We start from the raw sequence: 25,789 nt of genomic DNA, 5'->3' as shown, positions 1-25,789 counted from the left end.
CTATTAAATGCGGATTCCACCTCTGGAGTCCACACCTTGTGGTTCATGCGTTTTTTGGTGAAGTTTGGAATGAACAGTCTGCAGAAATTAGCGAATCCCAGGAAGTGCTGTATAAACCTATAGCCTGGCGTGGCCATTCCAGGGCGGCTTTTACCTTCCCAGGATCCATCTTGAGGCCTTGATCTGAGATGATGTAGCCCAGGAAGGGTAGAGCATCTTTCTCAAACACGCACTTCTCCAACTTGGCATACAGGCAATTCTCCCTTAACCGTAGCAAAACTTGATGTACATGTATCCAATGAATAATCAGATCTTGAGAAAAAAAATCAAGATGTCATCAAGATAGACCACAACACAAACATAGAGGAGGTCAGGGAAGATGTCATTAACGAACTCTTAAAAGACCGTGGGAGCATTACACAGACCGAAGGGCATTACTATATATTCATAGTGTCAGTCACGGGTGTTAAATGCCGTCTTCCATTCGGCACCCTGGCGAATCCGGATTAGGTTGTAAGCCCCACGCAGGTCTAGCTTCGAAAAAATCTTGGCTCCTCGTATACGATCGAACAGTTCAGAAATCAATGGCAACGGATATCTATTTTTTACCGTAATCTGGTTGAGACCCCGGTAGTCAATGCAGGGTCGCAAAGAACCATCCTTTTTCTTGATGAAGAAGAACCCGGCTCCTGCCGGGGAAGAGGACGTCCGTATGAAGCCCCTCTAAAAATTCTCCTTAACATTGGCAGACATGGACTGAGTCTCTGGTACGGAAAGAGGATATACCCTACCACGGGGAATGGATGCACCAGGAATCAGCTCGATGGGATAGTCATACGCCCGGTGTGGGGGCACCGTTTCCGCCTTTTCCTTGCTGAAGACATCCGAGAATGCAGAATAATGACAAGGCAATCCTGCCAAGGACTGAGGCAGAGGAGGCTGAGCTGATCGAATCTGTACCAGGCAGTGGTTGAGACACTCGGAACCCCACTGGAGAACCTCTCCAGAATTCCAGTCCAGGACTGGGGCATGTAGTCGGAGTCCGGGCAGGCCCAGCAGCACAGGGTTGATGGCTTTAGCCAGGACAAAGAACGAGATGAGCTCGGAATGGAGGGCTCCCACTTGGAGCCTCAGCGACTTGGTAACAGCTACAATCGGGTCAGGCAGAGGTAGTCCATTCACAGATGCAACCATCAAAGGCGTCTCCAGAGGGGTTGTGGGCAATTGGAGAAGATCCACTAGGTCTCTTCGAATGAAATTAGCAGCGAATCCAGAGTCCAGATAGGCAGAGACCCTGTAAGTTTTTTCGCCAGACACTATGGTCACGGGAACGGACAATTTAGAAAAAAGACCTTCTTCCCCCTGGGTTGTCACTCCCACCAACCCTAGGCCCTGGGGCTTTTGGGGGCACAGACGCACAATATGGCCTCCGAGGCCGCAATATAGACAGAGTACCGAAGTGCATCTGCGTTGTCTCTCCTGGGTAAACAGTTTAAACTGGTCCGTCCTCACAGACTCCTTTGGAGGATCAGCAACTGAGGACAGCAGGTGATGCTGCAAAGTAGGAACCAGGCTAGGGAGTCTTCCCTCCCGACGAGCTTCTTGGAACTGTTCTCGGATCCTTATATCAATCCGGGTAGCCAGAAGGATTAGGTCATCCAGGGTAGACGGTAGATCTCGGGCGGCAAGCTCGTCCTTAATCTCAGGAGACAGTCCCTACCAGAATGTAGCCACCAAGGCCTCATTGTTCCACGACAATTTTCCCGCCAGGGTGCGGAAGTGGATGGCTTACTCGCCCACGGAAGTGTCTCCCTGGCGTAGGTTCAGCAAGGAGGCAGCTGCCGACGAGACTCGTCCAGGCTAATCAAACACAGTGCGAAATGTCAGTAGGAACCCCTGGAAGTCACTGGTCTCAGGTCCTTGTCTCTCCCAGATAGGGTTCGCCCATGCTAGGGCCCTACCAGTGAGTAGAGAGACGATGAAAGCGACCCTTGCACCATCAGTCGAAAATGCCCTTGCATACAGGCTAAAGTGGATCTGCCACTGTTTAAAAAATCCACGGCAGGTCTTCGCATCTCCATCATAGCAGTGAGGTAGCGCAAAGAAATTTGGGGATCAGCACTGACAGGAGGTGTAGCAGGAGGATCTAAACTGCCAGGAGGTGTAGTAGGAGGAACAGCAGTTTGCCCCTCCAGTTGATGTGCAATAATGTTCAATGCCTGGAGGAGTTGGTCCTGTCGAGACCGGAGGTCTAGCATATCCCCCCGCATCTCTTGTGACATCATCTTGGTCTTGGATCGACCAGCGGGGTCCATGGCCTGAGCTTAATGTCACGTTGGGTACATGGACCCACTGGGCCGTAGCGCCTTGACTGTATGACAGCTGGCCAACAGGACACAGGTCACAGTCTATAGTTCGTATAGGTGTACCTGTGGTAGCTCAGACAATAGCAAGACAGGCTCGGCTGGGACTTAGGCAGCAGGCAGACACCAGGCGTGGTGAAGCAGGACAAGCGTGGTGCTCAGCGCAGCACGACTCCAACTCAATACGGCACTTGACAAGGATAGCATGTGATACAGGTTACAGGTAGCAGGAACGGGAAACACTGGGAACGGGAAAACACTTAGGAGTATTTTTTGTCTTTTACATATCACTTTATTGCGGACCTCCCCTTCTTTTTCCGGTACGCATCTTATTATATATTTTTGTCACTATATATTTATTATTTAACACTATCAATTACTGTTTATTGTTCTTTATTTACAATGTATTATAAGAATCACTTTTTCACATTTTTGTGAACACATGTTACGTATATTTTCTTAATTGAATGCATATTTATTACTTTGTGGTAATAATAATACTTAATATTTTCTAACATCCATGGTATTATAGAAATATATGCATTTTTCTATGTTTGAATGTCTGTGGAGGATTACAGGTCCCCTCTATATCAAATTTTCTATAGAATACTTTATTAATCAAATCCAATACACAAACTCTTGATCCACTTGAAGTAAATTACTATTCTTTCAGAAATTCTTCATCTATACTACCTGGATTGTGTCTTGCGTGCCGGACGTCCCATCCTGGGTCTCCGTTCGGGCTGCTGATTGTACCCTTCTGCGCGTGCGCGGTTTCCGAGCCGCGCATGCGTAGTCGGGTCTCGGCGGTCCAGTACGTAGTTCTCGCGATGTTTCCGTCTGACACGCACGGCCATTCAAGTCAGGATTCTATTGGTGCTGTAAGTACCAGCTGATCAACCACGTAGTGTATTTAAAACGGTGCAATGAATATGTGTTAAAGCGCCCCTTGATAAAGCCATCCACGCGAAACGCGCGTCGGGGTTTCTCCTTACCTTAGAGCCATTGGACCTTTTGGAGCGACATGGGTTAGTTACTCATTTACTTCTTTTCACAAACCTATATTGCAGCTATTCCATGGGACATTGATTCCCTTCTGAGGTTTAGAGACACCAAGTATAACTGTTGGCGCCCCTCTGAGATGAATGTTAGATTACTATATAGCAGTGTTACAATTTACCTTCTCCTCCACAGATATTATCAGGGTACATACTCTGCCTGTTTTACGTTTTTCTGTGTGATGTAACTCTGCATATCCCGTGTCGACATAGAATATTTCCATTTGTTAGCTACTTTAGACATGGCTACTTAGCCTTTTTCTAGAGCTTACCTCTTGATATCTATGTGTTTTCCTATCCTATGTGCAACTCATATACAGTTGTCTGATATGAATTCTCTATTTTAATATTTTTATATTGTATTGTCCACTAAAGTTTGTACTTTTTCTATGCCTGTGGCATTAAAAAACAAAAATAGTATATGACTCCTTTTTTTCTCTTTGTTTCAAATATATGTATACATGCCTCGTGTGTGTGTGTGTGTGTGTGTGTGTGTGTGTGTGTATATGTATACATGCCTCTTGTGTGTGTATATATATGTTTACATGCCTCGTGTGTGTGTGTGTGTGTGTGTGTGTGTGTGTGTATACATGCCTCGTGTGTGTGTGTGTGTGTGTGTGTGTGTGTATGTATGTATACATGCCTCGTGTGTATGTATACATGCCTCCTGTGTGTGTGTGTGTGTGTGTGTGTGTGTATATGTACACATGCCTCCTGTGTGTGTATGTATACATGCCTCCTTTGTGTGTATATGTACACATGCCTCCTGTGTGTGTGTATGTATGTATACATGCCTCTTGTTAGGGCCGGCCTTAGGGGTGTGCGACCTGTGCCATTGCTGCGCTGGCTCCCTTCCGCTGCTTGTTTCAGAAGCACCAGGGCCCGCTAGTGACGACACCAGACATGAGGGCACCTGTTCCACCCGCCTAACGCCCCCCCTCCATGGCCGGTGGTGCCGCTCCAGCCGCTGTGGCTGCTACAGCAGTAGTGACGCCACTATAGCAGAGCAGGGAGGTGTCTCCCTGCTCTGCTATCTACTAGCGCCGCTGTAGCTCCCTGAAGGAGCGGCCACATGGGGATTCCACTCCTTCAGGGAGCTACTGTGGCACTAGTGCCGCCGGCCATGGGGGCGCCCTCTTGCCCAGTGTCGCCGCTACGAGCCGCTATGGCTGCTACAGCGATAGTGATGCCACTGAGTGAAGAAGTGCCCAGGCGGAAAGGCAGCTGAGAAACTGTGGACGGGGATTCCGCTGCAAGGAGTTGCCCCTGAGTTCACTGTCCATATATGGACAGATACATTAAGTGCTCTGTCCAGGAGCGGAATCCCCAGACACAGGGGCATAACGCTCCTTCAGGGAGCTACAGTGGAGCTATCTACAGGAAGGGGGGCTGCTATCTACAAGGGTGCGGTATTGCACTACCTACAAGGGGGCTGTTTGGCACTACCTACAAGGGAGCTGTGTGGCACAACCTACCATGGGGCTGTGGCGCTACCTACCAGGGGGCTGTGTGGCACTACCTACCAGGAAGCTGTGTGGTACTACCAACAAAGGGGGCTGTGTGGCACTACCTATAAGGGGGCTTTGTGGCACTACCTACAAGGGGGCTTTGTGGCACTACCTACAAGGTGCTGTGTGACTCAACCTGCAAGGGGCTCTGTGGCACGACCTACAATGGGGCTGTGTGGCACTACCTACAGGGGGCTGTGTGGCACTAGCTACAGGGGCAGTGTGGCACTATCTACAGGGGCTGTGTGGCACTACCTACAAATGGGCTGTGTGGCACTACAGTGGGAATGTGTGAGTGGCGGACTGATGGTCATTTTAGTGAGAGTGGGGGGCTGATGGTCATTTTAGTGAGAGTGGCGGGCTGATGGTCATTTTACTGTCAGTGATGGGCTGATGCTTATTTTACTGTGAGTGGGACGCTGATAGTCTTCAAGTGGTTTCCACCTCTGAGCTCCAATTGTAATTAATAGGAGGCAGAAAATACCTGCAACGCCCGTTTAGAGGGCTTGTTTGCCTGCGTCTTTTGCAAAATCTTCAACGGCTTAATAAAAACGCAAAAAAAATATTCAAATAACGCTGTCGAACATACCCTAAGAGTGGACTGCTTGTTTTTAGCCCTTTTCTGTCTTTCTAGAATAATTTTTGATAGGCGTGCCCTGAGGAAATTTTGTTTTTCCAGTGATGCCTCGAGTTTGAAAAGGTTGGGAATCTCTGTACTAGGCTACAGGATCACACCGGCCTACTCAAGGATCCTGTCGTGAAGAAGTTTGTCAAGGGACTGTCCATAGGCAGTGACGTCAGGGGATCCTTCTGGACCGGAATGTGATGTCAGGGGTAACCCCAGAGCTGGAGTGGCAGAGCAGAGCACTAGAATAGTATAGTATAGTGATGTACGGGGAAAGCCCCGAGCCGGAGTCCTGGGCAGAGTGCTATCAGTGCTCTGCTTGGGACTCCAGCTCTGCTCCTGACATCACTGTCCATATATGGACAGTGATGTCAGGGGCAACCCCAGAGCCGGAGTCCCGGGCAGAGCGGTACTTGCTCACTGCCTGAGACTCCATCTCTGCTCCTGACATCACTGTCCATATGTCCCAGAGCAGAGCTGCTTCTAGCACTCTGACTGGGACGCCAACTCTGCTCCTGACATCACTGTCCATGTATGGACAGTGATGTCAGGGGCTCCCTCAGAGCAGGAGTGCCGGAGCAGAACGCTAGTATAAGCTCTGCTCTGGGATGTCTTGAAGGAGCACCAGCGCACTCCTCCTTCGGCCTGCCCTCTCCTCTCCCAAGGGAGCTGCGGTGCCCCGCGGGCCGCACATAAAAAAGCCTCAGGGGCCGCATGCGGCCCGTGGGCCACGTGTTTGAGACCCCTGATGTAAAACATGTCGGGTGGACACGTCAAAATTTAAATAGCATCCAATAGTGCTGCAGCAACTTTGCAGAGGCATAATACCAGATAAATATCAGCTGGAATGCATAATAATATATAGAATACAATACTTGAAAGCGATATGCAACCTTCCTTGTTTGGAGCATCCCATACCATCTCGGTCTCCTGGTGGCAGGGTCCAGCATGGCATCAATCATAGGCTGTAATCGACTGCCTGCAAAAATAAATACAGGTCAATCAATAAAATGCCAACATTACTATACGTGATCTATTATCCAGCCATAAGGATGTGATTTTTAATGTCTAGTATAATCATTAAAATATATGTTTCATTTTTCTATTAGCGGGTACAATATATATTATTTTTGGCTATTGATTGTGTTCCTAATTAGGGTAGGTTCATGGGTAACACTCTATGTGCACATATTGGTTGTGAATAAAGAGGTTGATCTGATGATTTAATTAAAAATACATCTCAAATGTTACCATGAAAGGAAATATAAACGAAAAAATAATTTTATTTTCAAACACTTTTACAAACTACCAAATATGTGAGTTACCCATCTGTTAGGGGTCCTTCTGGCATAACCATTGGGACCATTGTTCAGGGTTGGTTTGAGTTTAGACGTTTGGATGGCAGTGCAATAAAATACAACATAGTTCATGTTTTTATTTTTTTTATTGGAAACAAAGAGATAATTGATTCATTACACCACCTGTAAAAATGAAAACTTCAGAAGTTGAGGAAAAAGATCAGTGAGCAAGCGGTTATCATTTGTTAAACTGATCAAAACTGTTACAAGTTACACGTTATTCTTGGTGATACAAGCAATATTAAGGTTCGTGGAAATGACAAAATAACGGCTCTTAAATTGCTAATGATAGCCAGAGTGGTGTTAATGCAATATTAGATGTCTCCGCAAGTCCCTCCTATTCTTTGTTGGGAGAATTGGGTATCTGGCAATAAAGGGTTTGAAAGGAATATTTATCAATTAATGAACCAACTGGTTAAATTTAATCAAATATAGGATATGTTATTTTCCACTCCTCTACCTGATTAAAGGCTATGGATACTTTTTTTTTTTTAATAAATAGATTAGTCAGTGTATTTAGTGTAACGTTGTAGTTAGTCTTTATTAAAAAAGCGTTTTACTTTTGGAGATACAGCTGTATCGTTCGCTTTACACTGAATCCGTCAGTCCCACGGACATGACGGGTTCAGCGCCGGCGGATCCTGTGTGTTCTAAATTCATAGGACCACCGACCGTGAACTCGTTAGGTCTGCGGGACTGACGGATTCAGTGTAAAACGAGAGATAAAGCTGCTCTGTATAGATAATACTGAACAGCTGTATCTCCAAAAGTAAAACGTATTTTTAATAAAATATAATTAAAAAGTTACACTAAACGCACTGACTAATCTATTTAATAATAAAAAAAAATGCCCTCAAAGGTGTCCATAGCCTTTAAGTGGAATAGAGGTGGGTATAAGCACCTTAATGGCAAAATAAGTTTTAAAGTACCCAAGTTAAGCCGATTTATATATATGTATATTTTTCCTTTTTTTCCTACTGGGGGTTGGTAATTGGTTCGCTTTTATTATGTTGGAATTTATAAAGATGTATGTTCTAATTATTTTTTCTAAAAATAATAACATTTATTATTTAAAAAAAATAAAAAAATAGACATGTATATGAATAGATCTTCATGGATGTGAAATAATAGGATTCTGATCTTTTCAAAATAGTTAAAACCTCTCAGTTGTACAAAGCAGCAAGATGTAGAGCTGGAAGGTGACTTTTGTCACGCAATGGCTGCTTTAAGATCGATTACACTACAGAAGCATTTCATGTAAGGCAGTAAAAACAATGGACACTTATGCCAGAACTCCAATAATCCGCTTTTTTTCCTCTAAACTCTAATGAATAAAAGCTACAGCAATGTTATAGATAAGTAAAACTGGTTAAATATGTAGTCATTAATAACTGTATTACCATTTGTATTTGCTGTGTGAAAAATTACACATTTTACATCCTATGAAAATCTATGTCCAAGAGAAGTTGTATGGGCAGCACAGTAGAACAAAAACCTCCAGGGCATAAGGGTGCAAGCCTCCAGGGATCCGACTTGTAAATCCCCAATGGTATACAAATCTAAGGAGAAAAAGGCAGCACTCCAAGGTTCAAAAAAAGGCAGCACTCCAAGGTTCAGTGCTTTTATACAAACCACAATGGGAGGAGTTACAAAACGGATTTAACCCCTTCCCGCACCTTGGCGTAAATGCACGTCCAGGTGAGCAGTAACATTTAACCGCAGCGCGGTGCTACACCGCAGCGGCGGTTAACTATGCAGGGTGTCAGCCCTGCTCTCCCCGTTGCCGATCAGCGGCCTGTCGCCACTGAAATCGGCAATTAACCCCTTCGATGCGGTGGTCGATTGCGATCACCACATCGAAGAGGTTTACAGCGGATCGGCAGCCCCCCACATCCCCACATGTATTTGCGGGGGCTGGCGATCCTTATCATGGCAACCAGAGGCCAAACAATGACCTCCGGGTTGCCATGTATGGAAGCCTCGGAGGAGCAGCCTCCGGCCGGTCCTCCGATGCTTCCTGTCAGTGTGACAGTTACGTCACAATGAGGCCTCATTTACACGAGCGTGTGCGTTTTGCGCACGCAAAAAAACGCAGCGTTTTGCGTGCGCAAAAGGCACTTGACAGCTCCGTGTGTCATCAGTGTATGATAAGCGGCTGCGTGATTTTCGCGCAGCCGCCATCATAGAGATGAGGCTAGTCGACGTCAGTCACTGTCCAGGGTGCTGAAAGAGTTAACTGATCGGCAGTAACTCTTTCAGCACCCTCGACAGTGAATTCCGATCACCATATCGAGTAACCTGTTTTAAAAAAAGAGGTTCGTACTTACCGAGAACTTCCCGGCCGTTGCCTTGGTGACGCGTCCTTGGTGACGCGTCCTTGGTGACTCGCCTCTCTTGACATCTGGCCCCACCTCCCTGGATGACACGGCAGTCCATGTGACCGCTGCAGCCTGTGCTTGGCTTGTGATTGGCTGCAGCTGTCACTTGGACTGAATTGTCATCCCGGGAGGTCAGAATGGAGGAAGAAGCCGGGAGTTATCGGTAAGTCAGAACTTTTTTTTTTACACGTTCACGTATATTGGGATCGGAAGTCACTGTCTAGGGTGCTGAAACAGTTTAACTCTTTCAGCACCCTGGACAGTGACTGTCTCCTGCCGGGTTCGGTCAAAACGAGTTCGGCCGAACCCGGTGAAGTTCGGTTCGATCATCTCTAAGACACTCCGTTCGGATGTTTGTAAACAGAAAAGCACATGGTGCTTTTCTGTTTACATTCAGTTTGACAGCTCTTGCGCGAATCACGCAGCTCGCACGGAAGCGCTTCCGTGCGACCTTCGTGGTTTTCACACACCCATTGACTTCAATGGGTGCGTGATGCGCGAAAAACGCAGATTTTTAGAACATGTCGTGAGTTTTTTTCAGCGCACTCACGCCAAGCAAAACTCACGGACTGTCTGCATGCCCCCATAGACTTGTATAGGTCCGTGCGACCCGCGTGAAAAGCACGCGAGTCGCACGGACGTATATCACGTTCGTGTAAATGAGGCCTGACAGTTAGAACACATTACACGTGTGTAGTGTAATGTGTTCCAGCAGTGATCAGAGCTGCAAGTCTAAGTGTCCCCTAGTGGGACAAGTAAAAAAAAGATAATAAAAATGTTTTTAAAAAGTGTACAAATAAAAGTTAGAAGTGACATAAACAAAGAATGCTTTTTCTCCTATAATAAGTATTTTATTATAGGAAAAAAATTAACACATTAAAAAAAGTACACATATTTGGTATCACCGCGTTCGCAACGACCCCAACTATAAAACTGTATTATTATTTTTCCCGCACGGTGAACACCGCGAAAAAAATAAACGAAAAACTGTGCCTGAATCACAATTTTTGGGTTACCAACCCTACCAAAATATGCAATAAAAAGTGATCAAAAAGTCACATGTACGCCAAAATGGTACCAATACAAACTACATCCCGTCCCGCAAAAAACAAGCCATTACACAGCTTTTTTGACTGAAAAATAAAAAAGTTATGGCTCTCAGAATATGGTGACAAAAAATAATTTATTTTATAAATAAGTGATTTTATTGCACAAACGCTGCAAAACATAAAAAAATTACATACATATGGTATCGCCGTAATCGTATCGACCCGCAGAATAAAGTAAAATGGTCATTTATAGCCCAGGGTGAAGGCCATAAAAAAACGAATAAAAAACATTGTCAAAATTTATGGTTTTTGGTCACCTTGCTTGCCAAAAAATGGAATAAAACGTGATCAAAAAAATTTCTGGTACCCCAAAATGTACCGCAATGAATAAACCCTCACACAGCTCCGGTGGAGAAAAAATAAAAAAGTTCTGGCTCGCAGAATATGGCGATGCAAAATGTGCAGTGTTCCAAAAGCGGATAAGATCGGGCGCCATTTATCAGTGCGACACCGGCCACATATCTGCGGATTATTATTTATTTACCCCATTATTATACCCTCTTATTATACCCTGATGTACCCCGCACAGATTACATATGCCACCACATTATAAACTGAAACACCAGTAAAACCCCAAACAGAACAACTACCAAGCTACATCTGCGCCCCAAAAGCCAAATGGCGTCCCTCCCTTCTGAGCCCTGCAGCGTGCCTAAACACCAATTTACGTCCACAGATATGGCATCGCCATACCCGGGAGAACCCGGTTAATATTTTATGAGGTATTTGTCTTCAGTAGCACAAACTGGGCATAACATGTAGTGCACTAAAATGGCATATGAATGGAAAATTGAAATTTTCTCTCTGCACCCTCCGCTGCACATTAACCCCTTCGCGCACCACGACATAGCATGTCTTAGTGTGGGGGGTGATGTATGGAGCGTCTCACGTGAAAAATAAAGTATTTAAAACTGCAAAATCGCTGTTTTTTTGGTCACCTTGGCTCTACCTAAAAATGTAATAAAAAGTGCTCAAAAAGTTGTATGTACCAAAAAATGGTACCAATAAAAACGACCGCTCGTCCCTCAATAAATAAGCCCTCACACCGCTCTATTGACTGAAAAATAAAAAAAGCTGTGGCTCTTGGAACGCGGGGAGGAAAAAACTAAAAAGGAAAAGAAAAAAATGGATCAGTCCAGAAAGGGTTAATTACTTTCTAATGAAAAAACATTTATGACCACACGTGGGGTATTGCCGTACTCGGGAGAAATTGCTTTACAAATGTTGGGGTGCTTTTTCCCCCTTTATCCTTTGTGAAATTTAAAAAATGCAACATTTTAGTGGAAGAAATGTTGATATTCATTTTCACGGCCTAATTCTAATAAATCCTGCAAAAGACTTGTGGGGTCTAATTGCCCACTATATCCCTAGATAGATTCCTTAAGTGGTGTAATTTCCACTTTTGGGGGGTTTCCACTGTTTTGGCCTCTCAGGGGCTTTGCAAATGCGACATGGCACCCATTTCAGCTAAATTTGAGCTCCAAAAGCCAAATAGCGCTCCTTCCCTTCTAAGCCTTGCTGTGGGTCCAAACAGCAGTGTATTACCACATATGGCATATTTCCATAATCGGGAGAAATTATTTTACAAATGTTGGGGTGCTTTTTCTCCTTTATTCCTTGTAAAAATTAAAAATTAAAAATGGCTACCTTTTTTTGATTTTTACCTTTACAGAATAATTCCAATGAATTCAGCAAAACAACCGTGTGGTCAAAATTCTAACTTTACCCCTAGAAAAATTCCTTGATGAGTGTAGTTTCCAAAATGGGGTCACTTTCCGGGGGTTTCCACTATTTTGTTCCCTCCAGTTCATTTCAAACGCGACACGGCACTGAAAACTATTCCAGCAAAATCTGAATTTCAAAATCCAAATGGTGCTCCTTCCCTTCTGAGTCCTGCTGTGGGTCCAAACAGCAGTTTATTACCACATATGGGGTATTGCTATAATCAGGAGAAATTTTTCTACATATGTTGGGGTGTTTTTTCTCTTTTATTCCTTGAAAAAATTAAAAATTTCTATGTTTTTCCAGAAAAAAAGTAGATTTTCATCTTCACAAACGAATTCAAATAAATTTAGCAAAAAAACTGTGGGTTCAAAATGCTAACTATACCCCTAGATAAATTCCCTGAGGGGTGTAGTTTCCAAAATGAGGTCACTTTTGGGGGTCTTTATTGTTTTTGCCCCACAAGACCTCTTCAAACCTGACATGGTACCTAAAATATATGCTAAAAAAAAAGGAGGCCCCAAAATCCACTAGGTGCTCCTTTGCTTCTGAGGCCTGTATTTCAGTAAATTAGCGCACTAGGGCCACATACGGGATATTTCTAAAAACTGCAGAATCTGGGCAATAAATAATAAGTTCGGGTTAAACCTTCTGTGGTGTAGAAAAAAATGTATTACAAATTAATTTTGTAAAAAAAAAAAAAATTTGTAACTTTCACCGCATCTTTGCTTTAATTCCTGTGAAACGCCTAAAGGGTTAATACACTTTATGAATGCTGTTTTGAATACTTTGAGGGGTGCAGTTTTCAAAATGGGGTGATTTATGGGGACTTTCTAATATATAAGGCCCTCAAAGCCACTTCAGACCTGAACTGGTCCTTGTAAAAATCGCCTTTTGAAATTTTCTTGAAAATATGAGAAATCGCTGCTAAAGTTCTAAGTCTAGTAACGTCCTAGAAAAATAAAAAAATGTTCAAAAAACGATGCCAAACTAAAGTAGACATATGGGAAATGTAAAGTAGTAACTATTTTGTGTGGTATGACTATCTGTTTTACAAGCAGATACATTTAAATTTAGAAAAATGCTAATTTTTGCAAATTTTCTCCAAATCTTCGTGTTTTTTACAAATAAATATTGAATTTATCAACCACATTTTTTCACTAACATAAAGTACAAGATGTCACGAGAAAACAATCTCAGAATCGCTTGGATAGGTAAAAGCATTCCGGAGTTATTACCACATAAAGTGACACATGTCAGATTTGAAAAATCGGCTTCGTCCTGAAGGCCAAAACAGGCTCAGTCCTGAAGGGGTTAAACATTCAAGTAGAAAAAATTTAAAGTTTATAAGTGTATATCAAATCGACCATTTAAGGTCCATCATCATAATGTTATGACATTTATAAGATTGTGTTTAGTGAACATCCAAGAAGGTGTTTTATTCAAATAAAGTGACATAGTGGCAGATCGCACAAGATGTCCTTATTAGAGTCAAAATATTCTGCAGCTGCGCAGACTCAGGTGGGAGAAATCAATGCACATGTGTGCATATTTTATGAATGAACATACAAACATTAGCACTCACCCAAAACGAAGGTACATAACATGGGACGTGTAGTGCGCCAATTTAAAAAATCTACGGCGTTCATGCAGTCCAACTGCGCATGCTCAGCACTAAATCACGTGATAAAAATATCACGTGAGCGGCTGTCAAAACAGCCCCATGTTAGCGTCTGAGCAACCACGCATGCGTACAAGAACGCCGGAGAGAAAACAAAGTACAGGCATCAAGAGTATAGATCCCAGACCCCAGCGTAAGTCTATTGAAATCAAAGAGTCCTATTTGACCCGACCAATATCATCAATATAGGTGACATGGTCCGAAATCATGACAAATATGATGTGGATAAAACCACGTCATAGTGTCTAGATATACGAAAGGGTTCTAAGGATCTCAAAGAAAATAGAGCAATTGAGGCGATATATATCAATGGGGGTCATGTGTAGTAATAAAGTACAATAATATTATACAGTATCTACATCCACAAAGAAAAAAACACTCAAAACGTCCATGTGTCCCCCGGCTTGGGTCAGCATCCAGAGAAGAGATTCAGTTATTTATAAATCAGACCTGAAAAATAAAAATAAAATAATTCATTATCCAAACTTACAAAAAACTCAAAATTCCTGAAAAAATATGTGCGATCTAAACATAAAATAAATATAAAATGTATATATATATATAGATACCCCTCAGAAAAATAAAAATAGAAATAAAACAATTAAATTAACTCTTACTACATAAGGGGGCAATATCATCCAGTAGCAGTATGGGAAAATATCACAATCCACAGTATCCTAGGCCAAAAGAAATCTATGAAAATGCTTTTAAATTATACTCAAAGTTGAGTCCCTTAGGTTGCAGCGTATCAAGTCTACTAATCCACTCCACTTCTTTCCTTTTTAATACTTTCTCCCTATCACCACCCCTTCTAAGAGGGGGTATATGATCTATGATAAGAAAGCGAAGCTGGTTAACCCTATGTTGGGCTTCACAGAAATGTCTGGGGATAGGTAATTCAGTCTTATTTGTATTGATCGTAGATTTGTGAGTATTGAGTCTAATCCTACATTCTGTAGTAGTCTCACCTACATATAACAGTTTGCATGGACATATAAGAACCAAGATCACAAAGCTCGATCTACAGGTTAAAAAATGTCTTATTTTATAAGTCTTACTGGTCTTTGGGTGTGTAAAGGAATCTCCCTTAATCATTAGACCACAATTCACACAATTTAAGCATGGATAACAACCACATCATGAGATACGATCTTGGCTAGCTAAACTCCCACTGTCTCTAGGACCTATATCAGTTTTTACTAGTCTATCTTTCAAGTTAGACGATATCCTGTTAGAAAATAGAGGGGGGGATTTAAATTCTGGAATATCATAAAAATTCCCCAATATAGGCCAATGTCTCCTAACCACCTGCATAATTTTGGGACTGTTTGTGTCATAAGTGGTGACACAAGGGATACGTGTTTTATTTTTAGAACCTCTAATATTTTTAGAGTGATCCCCTTGACTCTCGTTAGTTCTAACTCGGGCAATATGGGAGCCGACAAGTCTATCCGGGTAACCCCTAGATCGAAATTTCTCTCCCATCTCGTCTAATCGACCAATCATAGTTGATTCATCGTCCACTAGCCTCCTAATCCTAAGCATCTGACTAAACGGAAGTGATTTGACCATCTTTCTAGGATGCTGACTCTCATATCTTAAAAGGTTATTACGGTCTGTACTCTTTATAAAGAGGTCTGTCACTAGATGGTCGTCTCTAATAAGAACAGTAGTGTCAAGAAACTGTATTGATTCGGTTGAGCTAACCATGGTAAACTTAATATCATGGTCCATCCCGTTGAGATCCACAAAAAACTCTTGAAGAGAGTCCTGTGTGTCAGTCCAAATGAGGAATATGTCGTCTATGTATCTCCACCATCCCAAAACCTTGGAAAAATGGTGGGACGCATAGACGACAGATTCCTCAAGGTCTGCCATAAAAATGTTGGCATAAGTGGAGGCCATATTAGACCCCATGGCGGTACCTTTTAATTGAACAAAAAAATCATCACCAAATAAAAAATAATTGCATGTCAGAATAATTTCCAATAGGCCCAGAGCAAATTCCTTATATTCAGGAGAATTTTTTTTTGTTTTGACAGCCGCTCACGTGTTATTTTTATCACGTGATTTAGTGCTGAGCATGCGCAGTTGGACTGCATGAACGCCGTAGATTTTTGAACTTGGCGCACTACACGTCCCATGTTATGTACCTTCATTTTGGTTGAGTGCCAATGTTTGTATGTTCATTCATAAAATATGCACACATGTGCATTGATTTCTCCCACCTGAGTCTGTGCAGCTGAAGAATATTTTGACTCTAATCAGGATATCTTGTGCGATCTGCCACTAGGTCACTTTATTTGAATAAAACACCTTCTTGGATGTTCACTAAACACAATCTTATAAATGTCATAACATTATGATGATGGACCTTATATGGTCGATTTGATATACACTTATAAACTTTAAATTTTGCACTTGAATGTTTAAATCCGTTTTGTAACTCCTCCCATTGTGGGTTGTATAAAAGCACTGAACTGTCTGTTTTATATTGCTTGACAAAGGCTGCATTGAGCAGCTGAAACGTTGCACCTTTTTCACTGATGGGTGAATAAACTTTCTATTTTTTTGAACCTTGGAGTGCTGCCTCTTTCTCCTTACATTTCTATGATAATCTATGATATTAGTGGATTTTGATGTCCACCTTCTCAACCATTTTCTTTTTATTGTTCGATGCATAAAAAAACTTTTTCCAAAACTAGTTTTTCAAATCGTCTTAAATAAGAAATCTTCTACCGCTTCATGTTCGCAGCTCCTATACAGAAATATGTATTTCCATAGTAACAGACCACAAACAAGCTCTGTGAAGCGGACCCTGTAGTTATTTGACAATCTTTCTGTCCCCTACTTCTTGCTCACCTGCCGAATGTGTGTTAGAAAGAATTAGGAGACAGAAAGAAGGTAGTGTGTTTCCAAAATAGGAGATTTTGCAAAGTTGCTTCATTTTTCATTTTGGATTTTATTTCTCAGCAAAAGTGGTTCACCACTTAAAATGTATTGTTTTACGCAATACAGTTTAATGTGGTGTTGTTTAATTCATACCAAGCCACCTTGCCCCTTCCTGGTCCTCAGTTCAGTGGCAATTCTGCCTTGAGCTGAAGACCAGAATAATCTGATACAAATGGGTTGCTAGAAACTCAGTGCCTGACCACCAGATGAGAATGTGGTTGTTAGGCGGTGTGCCTCTAGCAATTAGACTAGAGTCAGACAGGACTCAAATCTGTATTGGACCGATGCTAACAGCAGAAAAGGCGGAAAAGCAGCTGAGCAGCATTCAAACCATATAATTCCCAATAAATCAGAACATAAAATTGAAAAGCTAGACGACATCAATAATTCAGATATTTGTGAAAACAGTGCATTAAGATCTGTGCCCATGTGGCTTACTGCTACGTGTTGTTTACCCATCATTTACAACAGAAATTATACAGGGCCTTGTCAATGCCTCTCATTAACATCTGGCAATGTGCCAATGTATTCCTTATTTCCCAATACATGACATGACCTTTCATTTCCTTATACAAAATCTATGGATCAATGTCAATTTATATGTACAATGCTTTGAGACACATAAAGCCTAAAAATTCATTTTCCTCCAATTACATTAATATATTAATACGGTGCAGGATGAAGATGCATTTTATAATATAACTTTGTAGCAGATTTCCATCCTTCTTATATTTAGCACAGGCCTGCTCATGTCCATGTAGCACGTCGCTCATAAAATGAAGAAAAGTAGACAGAGGACAGACTTTGTCTCCAAGGCCACTATATATATATATATATATATATATATATATATATATATATATATAGTGCTAAAGACTTTTTTTCTGGCTCCTATTATAATGAAGCTCTTTTCATACACTTTCTTACAGTATATTGACCTAATTTATGAAAACTGTCCTATTAGATAAACCCAAGCGTTGCATCCACCAAAGCTTCTGGCTCTGCAGGACTGCAAAAGTTATTAACACAACTGACAACCACTGATATAAATCTCTGTAATACCTAAAACATTTTGTATTCACCGCTGTTAAAATCTCATCGAGGTGGATGGGAGACCCCCTGCTATCAGTAGCAGACAATATGACAACATGTCCAAATAAAACCCTTTACATACAATAAATCCCATACTAGGAAAACAAGGAACAAAGAGTAACCACTTCCCTGTGCATAACAAATGCCCAATGTGCACTACTAGACGTGAGATTTCAACCAATGAAAAAATGGGCAACCAACCTGTTGTACAGCATGGATACCACTACAAACATTTACATCCATGCACAGTCAAATATCGGCTGACGCATTAGGGAGAAGAACAATGGAAAAAACCAAACAACCTTTTTATGACAACCAATTGGCCGATGGTACCGAGCAGGATGGATCAGGATTTTAATACATTGTCTGACATTTATCGGTCATTTGCACAATAGAAAATAACTCATAATTGGATGACAATTGGGAAAAACATTGGATATTAGCTCTGTTCTGCCCAAGATTTATCGGATGTATTGTTCATTTTTTTAAGGTGAAAATGCTGCAACACTTTGAGCGTCTTGAAGCAAATTGTCCATTATAAATGACTCTGGTGACTTTAAGGACTTCATCAGGTACCATTAGTGCTGCACATGAAGTCACAAATTATGACATGCCTAATTCTCAAACGTTAGGGTATGTGCACACACACTAATTACGTCCGTAATTTACGGACGTATATCGGCCGCAAGTCCCGGACCGAACACAGTGCAAGGAGCCGGGCTCCTAGCATCATACTTATGTACGATGCTAGAAGTCCCTGCCTCGCTGCAGGACAACTGTCCCGTACTGTAAACATGATTACACTACGGGACAGTTGTCCTGCAGCGAGGCAGGGACTCCTAGCATCGTACATAAGTATGATGCTAGGAGCCCGGCTCCCTGCACTGTGTTCGGTCCGGGACTTGCGGCCGAAATACGTCCGTCAATTACGGACGTAATTAGTGTGTGTGCACATACCCTAATCTTGCTGTGGAAAACCAAGGGTATATAAGTGTAGAGTTTATTATTCATGAGAAAAGTAGCACAGAATTTTTTTTTTTATCTTGGATTGAGAGTATATCATATATCTGATCCACACAGCACCTTACCAGAGTGTTTACCAGAGGGTTGTCGACTTTAGACAATTCCGTTTTGTTTAAATGCTCCCCAAGTGTTGAGCTGTACTTTGCGGGCATGTCACCAAGTGTTTAATTCTGCTGCAGCGCCTCCACAATATATATATTAAGCATTACACAATTACTATTGAAATCAATGGCGTGTCCATGTAATTCACGGATGTTTCAGGTACTTCAGAGTGAGAGCTGTTCCTTGTAGCCAATCTCCGCTCTTGCTAATATCTAGGGTCCTGAATGGGGAATCCCCCTCCATTAACTCGGAATATCCTAGTAGGGTATTTGAAAATGGGTTTTTCCAAACTGGACAACCATAATAAGGTGTCTATATCAGTTTCAGGCTGTGTATAGGTAAGATGCAGTCTACAAGCATCAACACTCACTGTCACATAATTTCTCTCGCTAGGACACTTTATGGGTAAGAAAAGCCTTCAGGACACATATAGACTGAGTGAACAAGATTTGGAGGAATCAGCTATCTTCCCTCCACGCACTATGGAGAGCGTGAGAGCTACTCTCTCACAAGAGCAACAGGGAGCACTTTCACCCATTCAACTCCAGGGAGCACAGGTATGTAGGACATCCTATGAGTGTGCTCATTTATAACAAGAGAAATGTTTAAGTGGCTGCCTTCATGGTTGGAATTCACACAAATGTTGCATAAACATTGAATACTGAAGGTTTATTATTCTTCCTAATCAGCAAATGAAACATTTATTCATGAGACTAGATACAGTTATATGAGCTCACGCATCTACCCTCTGCTACACCTTGTCATTCAGTTATTGAAGAGACATTGAAAGTTAGTTAAAGCGTACTTACACTTTCACTGAAAAGCGATAGTGCAGGATTGTACACAATAATAGGTTTTCAAAATCACTTGTATTAGCGATTCTGCTTCTAGCAGCAGCACAGACTGTATCATAAATCTGCAGTAGTGCGTCCTGCTCATCTCCTTGACAGAAAATTCTATAGCGCAGGAGGCCGTTCTGCATACGGGAGCCATGGACACGAACAGGATGCTCTATCTTTAACTGCAGAGTTATGAGCCGCCGTCAGAACAGACTTTACACAGTCTGTGCTGTAGAAAGAAGTTGAAACGGTAATACAACTTATTTAGACAAACGATTACTGTGCACTATAATCGATTTTCAGTGAAAGTGGAGGTACACTTTAAGCTCTAAATATATTCACAAGGTTGCTGCTACAGAATGTATTAACCTCTACCAACAAGCAGATATAAGTTCCTCTAAAGGCCCTTTTACACTGGGCAATTATTGGGCAGACAAGTGTTCATAGAACGCTCATTGCCGATAATTTCCCTGTGTAAACAGGGCAGCGATCAGCAGATGAACGAGCAAATGCCCAATCATCTTCTGATCATATAGTTTTAAAAAAACCTGAAATATTATCGTTGTTGGCAGCACATCTCCCTATGTAAACAGGGAGATGTGCTGCCGATATGATAATAATGTATGGGGACGAGTGATTGGAGTAACGACCGCTCATCCCCATACATAGCTCCATGTGACAGAAGCAAACGAACGCCAATCAACGAGCTGTCTCGTTGATTGGAGCTCGTTGCACAGAGGGTTCACTGAAGTGACAATTGAGTAAAATATACCTTTTAATAGTAACTCATTTTAAAAACAGGGGTAACACACCACTGTGAAATAAGCCCCACCGTGATAGTTAAAAAACGTATTAAACAGAAAACACTGAGTCATTATGATAGATATATCTAGTGTTTGTAACAATGTTTCACTGACAACAGCATATAACCTGGGCACAACAGTAGTACAATCCCAAAATTGTACCTTCCAAAATTGGCCGCAGTAGTAGGACCTTAACTACAAATGTTCTATGAGGGTACTCCTATGACAGAGCCCATTAAAGAGAACCTTTCACCTCCCCATACATGTGCAGCATGTAATGGGGACGGCTGCACAAACCCTGGGGCACTTTACATTTTTTTTCTACCTCCCTCCGTTATTTACATATCGGTGCCGTTATATTTGGCGCCCGATATTTAAATAACCCCCTGAACAGTCAACGGGTCATGTATTGGCAAGGGGGCATGTTACTATGGCTGTGACACTGTCCAATCAGATATGGACAGTGAAGAGATTAGTGCTCAGATGACGGTAATACACAGAACTATGCTATTAGGTCACATGTCAGACAGTGAAATAGTCCGGATTTGAAACGCGTACTGGAAATATGATTTGTAGAATTAAACAAACCATGCAGATTTTCCTACAGGATTTTAACAATATATTAGATTCCTGTGAGGAATATGGTCAAATCTGATATTTTAGAGCCAAAGCTTCAGTACTGTATTTCCCTACAGGTTTTCTACATCTTTCTGAATGTCTGATGCTTATTGGCTGCTTGCTGCTAATACCGACTTATGCTAATTGTCTTTTTTATATTTTCCAGCGAATACTAAGGAAAATCCTGGAGCAGTATTTTAAAATGTCCCAGAAGTAGAGAAGATATTTATTTTCATGTACATATAAAATATATATATATATATTTGTGCCTGAGATACCAAACTTATTTCAGACATGCCAAAGGCTACTGTTTACAAATAAAAAGAAAATACTAATGAGAATGGGATTGTTTTCATTTAGAACCTTCCATTTTATTTCTTAATGTTAAGTGATAACAATTAGTTACTTTCATGCTAAGCATATGTATAGTTTATTTGATGCCATTGTAGACAGTGTTCTGTCTAAGCAAATCTATAAATAAAAGTCATTCTTTGCACATAAAGTAAAACATCATTCTCTCTGTACTAATGACATGTTGTGATGTATTCCACGTCCAAGCACGGAATAAAGAATGGAAAGAAATAAACAAATCAATAACTAAACAACTAATTCCACCTGCCTACATAATAAAATATGGCTTATTATGGAAAAGCTACCAGAAACATCCTTCTTTCACTACAAGTATTGTACCACATGTCAACAGTCCTGTTGATATTAGTTTTCAAAACAGCGATATCACTAACAGGGTGCAGTCACCTATATAGTTCTATGTTAATGTATGGGCCATGATGATCACATGACGGCCAAAGACGCTTATTTCTCTTGTTCAATCTCATACAATTATTGCCTAGGACCTAGGTATGGTGTCAATGGATTAGGTTCTTCTAGCTAAAGTAAGGTCGTAGTCAGTGGGAGTCATAGGAAATACCTTTTTGGTTTTTTTATATGACTATTTAATGCATATGTGTTTGGTTTGCACATGGCTGTCATTTATCATTTAATCCAAATGACAGGGAAAGATAAATTACAGTACATTAAATTTTAACTGGGAAAGTGTCCAATTGTAATCTGAGCATCTGTACCTAGAAGGCAAATGTCCAAATGTACAATAAGCTGCTCCTTTAAAGGGGTTGTATCACATAGACGGCCATTCATTTGAATGACCACCTGTAATACCACATCTTAACTATAGTGGGCACTGAAGGAGAAATGAGCAGACTATGTCATCTGTTTGCCGGGATCTCAGGAGCCGGACCAGCAGTAATTAGCTGATCACTGCGGCAGCGCTCTCATTAAAAGGGTCGTCTGCAATGAGACAACCCCTTTACTAAGCTTTCAATAATGAAAACAGTACTTTCATCTGCATCAACGGAACTGCTGCTCCCGGTATTTTCGTTGTTCCACTCCTCTGAGGGAGAAGAAATTCGTAAAGACTGACACAGATGTGTACGAGGCCTTAATTGTATGGCCAGTTTAAGAAGCCTAATAAGCCTATGGGGTGAATGCTATTCAGTGAATGTTGGTGTCACGTTGGGTACGTGGACCCACTGGGCCGTACCACCTTGACGGTATGGCAGCTGGCCAACAGGACACAGGTCACAGTCTATAGTTCGTATAGGTGTACCTGTGGTAGCTCAGACAGTAGCAAAACAGGCTCGGATGAGACTAGGCAGCAGGCAGACACCAGGCGTGGTGTAGCAGGACAGGCGTGGTACTCAGTGCAGCACGACTCCAACTCAATACGGCACTTGGACCAGGATAGCACGGGATACAGGTTATAGGTAGCAGGAACGGGAAACACTGGGAACTGGAAAACACTTAAGAGACCATTTGCAAAGAGAGACTAGGGTAACGACAACAAAGCTCAGGCAATGCAGGGAGTGGATGAGCCCTACTTATAGTCCAGGGTGATCTGGGAGCAATCAGCTCAATCTCACACATGTGTGCACTCTGGCTCCTTAAGGCTGGACTGAGCTCGTGAGCACACCCTAGTGGTGGCTGCGGAACAGAATGGCCACATGTGCAGACATCTCTGGAGAGAAGGGCGTCGACAGGATGGGAGTAGTTCATGGTCAGCGACCATGGATGCTACAGTATCCTCCCTCTTACGCCCCCTCCTCTTTGGACCAGAATGAGAGATACAATTCTTAATGAGGGTCGGAGCATTGAGATTCTCCTCTGGCTCCCAGGACCTCTCTTCTGGTCCAAACCCCTCCAATCTACTAAATAAAAGGTTCTTCCTCTTACTTTTTCGGTGTTCAAGATCTCCTTAACCTCAAATATCTCAGCAGAACCGCTGGGGGCAACTGCAGGGCTAATAGTCTTAGAGTAGCGGTTCAGCACCACCGGCTTCAGGAGGGAGACATGGAAGGAGTTGGGGATCTTGAGGGTAGGAGGCAGCCGAAGCTTGTAGGTGACAGGGTTGATCTGCTGTAGAATCTCGAAGGGTCCGAGGAACCTGGGAGCAAACTTGATTGATGGCACTCTCAGTCGGATATCCTGGAGGACAGCCAGACATTGGTGCCTGGGAGAACTTGAGGAGGTTCTCTTCTCCTTGTGTCTGCCTTCCATTTCATGTGGTTGATGGCCAGCAGAATGGAGGATCGAGTCTGCTACCAGATCTGCAGAAAGTCCCTAAAAGCAGAATCAGCTGCTGGTACCTTGGACATAATGGACACTGGGAGAGGAACGCGTGGGTGTTAGCCGTAGACAATGAAGAACGGTGTGGTTCTTGTGGACTCGCTAGTGTGATTATTGTATGAGAACTCGGTCCACGGAAGAAGCTGCACCCAGTCATCATGCTGCCTGGAGATAAAGTGTCGTAGATAGTTCTCCATAATCTTATTTATTCTCTCGACTTGACCATTGGACCGGGGATGGAAGGCTGAGGAAAAGTCCAACTTCACACCGAGGAGACCGCAGAGGGCACTCCAGAACTTTGATATGAACTGAACGCCCCCGATCCGACACAATATGCAGAGGCAAGCCATGCAGACGGAACATGTGTTGGATGAAGAGATTGGCCAGTCGGGAAGCAGAAGGTAGGCTGGTCAGGGGAACAAAATGAGCCATCTTGGAGACTAGGTCCACCACCACCCAGACCGTACTGCATCCAGCAGAGGGAGGAAGGTCCATGACAAAGTCCATAGCAATATGTTGCCAAGGGGCATCGGGCACAGGCAGCGGCTGGAGCAGGCCAGCCGGTTTGGAGTGGGCAACTTTATTTCCTGCGCACACCGTGCAGGAGGAAACAAAGTCTGTTATCTGTCTTTGGGCAGCGTGGGCCACCAGAACTGATGAGCAATCAGGTCTCGAGTCTTACGGGCACCCGTGTGACCTGCCAGTTTGAAACTGTGTCCCCAGCAGAGGATTCTTCTGTCTGCCAGATGCACAAAAGTCCTTTCTGGGGGAATGTCTCTAACTTGCAGAGGGTTGACAGGGATGATGCAGGATGGATCAATGATATTCTGTGGAGACTCCATAGTGTCCTCTGTCTCGAACGACCTGGACAAGGCATCGGCCCTCACATTCTTGTCAGCTGGATGTTAGTGGAGCTTAAACTGGAACCGGGAAAAGAACAGCGACCACCTGGCCTGACTGGGATTCAGTCGTTGGGCCATATGGAGAGGTTCTTATGGTCCGTGAATATCAAGATGGGAATAACTGCGCCCCCTAGTAGATGTCTCCATTCCTCCAGAGACAATTTGATGGCCAGTAACTCTCGATCCCCAATCGAGTAGTTGCGTTCAGGGGAAGAGAAGAGTTTAGTGTAATAGCCACATACCATAGACTTGCCCTTGGAACCTCTCTGGAACAGGAGTGCACAAGCACCGACAGAGGAGGTGTCCACCTCCAATGAGAATTGTCAAGATACATCTGGATGATGGAGGATATAGGCTGACGTGAAGGCACTCTTCAGGCTATTAAATGTGGATTCCGCCTCAGGAGTCCACACCTTGGCGTTCATGCCTTTCTTGGTGAGGGTAGAGATAGGAGATGTCAGTGAGGAGAAGTTTGGAATGAACTGTCTGTAGAAATTAGCGAATCTGAGGAAGCTCTGTATGGACCTCAAGCCTTGAGGGCGTGGCTCTTCCAGAACGGCCTTTACCTTCTCAGGATCCATCTTGAGGCCTTGATCCGAGAGGATGTAGCCCAGGAAGGGTAGAGCATTTTTCTCAAACACGCACTTCTCCAAATTGGCGTACAGACGATTCCCCCTTAACCGCAACAAAACTTGACGGACATGTCTCTGATGAGTCATTGGATCTGAAGAAAAAATCAAGATGTCATCAAGATAGACCACAACACAAACATAGAGGAGGCCACGGAAGAGGTCATTAACGAACTCTTGGAAGACCATGGGAGCGTTACACGGGCCAAAGGGCATTACTAGATATTCATAGTGTCCGTCACGGGTGTTAAATGCCGTCTTCCATTCGTCACCCCAGCGAATCCGGAATAGGCTGTAAGCCCCACGTAGGTCTAGCTTCGAAAGAAAACTTGGCTCCTCGTATACAATCAAACAGTTCAGAAATCAATGGCAACGGATATCTATTTT

General features: G+C 42.8%; 1 protein-coding gene across 1 annotated transcript in view; it reads left to right on the top strand.

The window, feature by feature from the left end:
* The window catches only part of LOC142748024 (bombesin-like), a 52,553-nt gene extending 30,670 nt beyond the window's left edge, over positions 1-21,883 (top strand). The window contains exons 2-3 of the mRNA XM_075855140.1: positions 19,365-19,528; positions 21,398-21,883. Coding sequence (XP_075711255.1) covers positions 19,365-19,528; positions 21,398-21,448 — 215 coding nt within the window. The 3' untranslated portion in view covers positions 21,449-21,883. The remainder of the gene's footprint in view (positions 1-19,364; positions 19,529-21,397) is intronic.
* The last annotated feature ends 3,906 nt before the right edge of the window (positions 21,884-25,789 follow it).

The sequence above is a fragment of the Rhinoderma darwinii genome, chromosome 3, assembly GCF_050947455.1.
Source record: "Rhinoderma darwinii isolate aRhiDar2 chromosome 3, aRhiDar2.hap1, whole genome shotgun sequence".
Classification (NCBI taxonomy): Eukaryota; Metazoa; Chordata; class Amphibia; order Anura; family Rhinodermatidae; genus Rhinoderma; species Rhinoderma darwinii.
This window is presented reverse-complemented; position numbering and strand designations above follow the sequence as displayed.